This window comes from Drosophila sechellia, unplaced genomic scaffold (genome assembly GCF_004382195.2).
Source record: "Drosophila sechellia strain sech25 unplaced genomic scaffold, ASM438219v1 2R_2, whole genome shotgun sequence".
In the NCBI taxonomy this organism is placed as follows: Eukaryota; Metazoa; Arthropoda; class Insecta; order Diptera; family Drosophilidae; genus Drosophila; species Drosophila sechellia.
The window spans coordinates 475,204-477,690 of NW_022611043.1; the positions used below are offsets into that span (position 1 = coordinate 475,204).

General features: G+C 39.4%; 1 protein-coding gene across 1 annotated transcript; it reads right to left on the reverse strand.

The window, feature by feature from the left end:
* Nucleotides 1-535: 535 nt before the first annotated feature.
* LOC116802428 (uncharacterized mitochondrial protein AtMg00820-like) lies at nt 536-1,619 on the reverse strand. Its single transcript, XM_032726909.1, has 2 exons — nt 968-1,619; nt 536-854 (listed from the first exon to the last, which is right to left on the reverse strand). The coding sequence occupies exons 1-2, from the start codon at nt 1,100-1,102 to the stop codon at nt 705-707; spliced, it is 285 nt and encodes a 94-aa protein (XP_032582800.1). The 5' UTR covers nt 1,103-1,619; the 3' UTR covers nt 536-704.
* Between the last annotated feature and the right edge of the window lie 868 nt (nt 1,620-2,487).

A 2,487-nucleotide genomic window follows, 5' to 3' on the forward strand; every position in this document is an offset into this window, starting at 1 on the left:
CATTGCGTGCTTTGAATATCGCCATAAATCTGCACTTGGAGATTTCTAAAGCCCATCTCATTTATCAGCTTTCGCACATAGGCAGCCTCCCTCGCCGCAGTCGAGAGCGCTTCTCCGCTTCTGTGCTACTTTGAGCAACCTTCGATTGTTTTTTTTAAGCCCATGTAAAAACAGCTCCAGCAGCAATCAATACCCAACCGCGTCGACAAACAAGTGTATTGATACACCAGTACGCTCGTAATGCATGTTCAAATCAGTTGTACCTCTTAGATATCTCCCGCTTAGCAGCAGCTTCATGCTCCTTATGTGGGTCTGCATTCTGCTGTGCCAGTTTAGTCACAGAATGCAATTTATTAGGGCGAGTTATTAAAGACTAAATAACTTTATCTATCCTCTGGCACTCGACCCTGTCACATTTTACTTGGTATCCAGCTTTTAGGCGTATAACGTTTGGCTTCCAGTCCTTCATCTTGTAGTCATTCGATGTACATTCTCTATGTACTGCTTATGACAATTAGACGCTTTATTTGCACAAGTTCATCCCTGCTCGAATAAGCAGACGATACGTAGGCAGACGATACGTCCATTTGGTGCATGTACAAACTATTCTCAAATGCCAGAGCAATGACAAGCTTGATAGACGAATAACGTGCCATAGGAGAGAACGTCTCCGTAAAATTAACGCCATATCGCTGAGCGCATCCCTAAGCAACTAGTCGAGATTTTAGCCGCTCTACTTGGCCCGTCTTGTCACGCTTCACTGCAAACACCCATTTCGATCCGATAGCTTTCTGACCCTCTGAGAGATCCACCAACGTCCAGGTTGCATTGGCTTGAAGACTCTCCATCTCCTTCTGCAAAGAAGCACTCCATTCAGCAGAATTATCCATACTCATTGCCTCGTTCACACTCGTAGGGACGGGGACTTCTTCAGCATACATTGTATTGACCATATTGTACTGCTTACGTGGTCGTCCGGGTAAGCCAGTGTACACATTCTTTGGTCACCCACGACCTCTCCATTCAGCTGATTCGGAAGAAAGCCCATCAAAAGAAAGCTCGTCTCCTTCTTCATAAAGGTTCTCGCCGACAGGTGCATCATCGTCTTGGTCAGTAGACAACTGGAATGGCTTTAAGCTTCTCAAGTTGAACGTTGGAAGTACCAGAATCTTGTTCGATCCGAGCACAGTCATCATGGTCATTCTCAAATACAATGACGTCCCGACCCACACAGACGTTTCGCTTGCTAGGATTATACAAACGATGAGCTTTCGAAATTTAAGAGTATCCTACCAAAACATGCTCCTGGCCTCTTGGAGCGAACTTCTTTTTCTGGGTTTTGTCCAGCACGACAGTTTTAGACCCAAAACCCTTCAAGTGTGACACTTGACACTCTTCCCTGTCCATGATTCAAATAAAGTCATTCCTGGTAAAGTAGACGTCTCGGCGCGATTGCGTAGATATGCAGAGCAGCATGCTCTGCAGCATGCAGAATCATACTTCTAGCCATTTCTACTAGAGTTCGGTTAGCAAGTTCCGCCCCCCATTTTGATGAGGTGTGTGGAACCAAAGACACTAGAATAACAAGATGCGTAACGGCCATACATTGGTTTGGCACTATGCAGCCACTTTTTTGGTGACGGCCAAAATTGATCTCTGTACGCTCGCTTACGCTGAGAGCGTAAGAAAACTAAAAATAGAATTTACTTGCTTTTGTGAGTAAAATCAAGAGACGAGAACATGTAAATGTGTGTGTACTTGTGCTAGAAGACGATTTTCGGGCCGAAATCAATTCTGATCGAAGATTCAAATTTTAAAAATTTGGAGTTTTGGCTAATTTCGTAGCAATATGATGAAATAAAATAATAATTAAAAATTCACTGACTAGTATAATTTTAAAGTTTTTTAAATTCGTTTGTTAAGATCGCCGATCAAATTAGCTACCCTTTACATATTTATATAATAGAAATAATTATATGTAATATATATACACTACTTTTATTTTTGCACTTAATGCTCAACAATAAATATTTTTATACACATTTGTTTTTATTATTTTAAAAAATATTTCAAAAACTTTAATGTGTATTTTACAAATATTAAAAAAATAGATCAGATGGTGCCTTTAGTTTTCCGAAGTATTAAAAATTTAAGAATAAGAATTTATAAACTAAATAAAAATATGAAAACAGTTTGTTGCAAAAGACATATCTTGAGGCACGAAGGTCCGCACTTCGAGCACTCAACAATCATTGCCTTCTTAATTTTTCTCACTTCGCAAGCTCAATACCCTAATGACAAGTATTCTAATATAAAGTCATTTTCGAAATTTATTTTGTGATGTACATAGAGTCGGCTATTACTATTTCTAAGCTTTATTTAAATAATAATAACCTTAAGGCAATGCAAAACAAGAATTTTTCGCATGGTGCCAATTGATAAAAAATAATATAGATTTAAAGTCAACGAACTTCTAAGGTGAAGGGC

Coding starts and splice junctions, on each gene's coding strand:
- LOC116802428 (XM_032726909.1), bottom strand. CDS start 1,102: ATGATGCACCTGTCGGCGAGAACCTTTATGAAGAAGGAGACGAGCTTT. Junction 855..967: donor TGGCTTACCCGGACGACCAC/GTAAGCAGTACA, acceptor GCTTCTTTGCAG/AAGGAGATGGAGAGTCTTCA.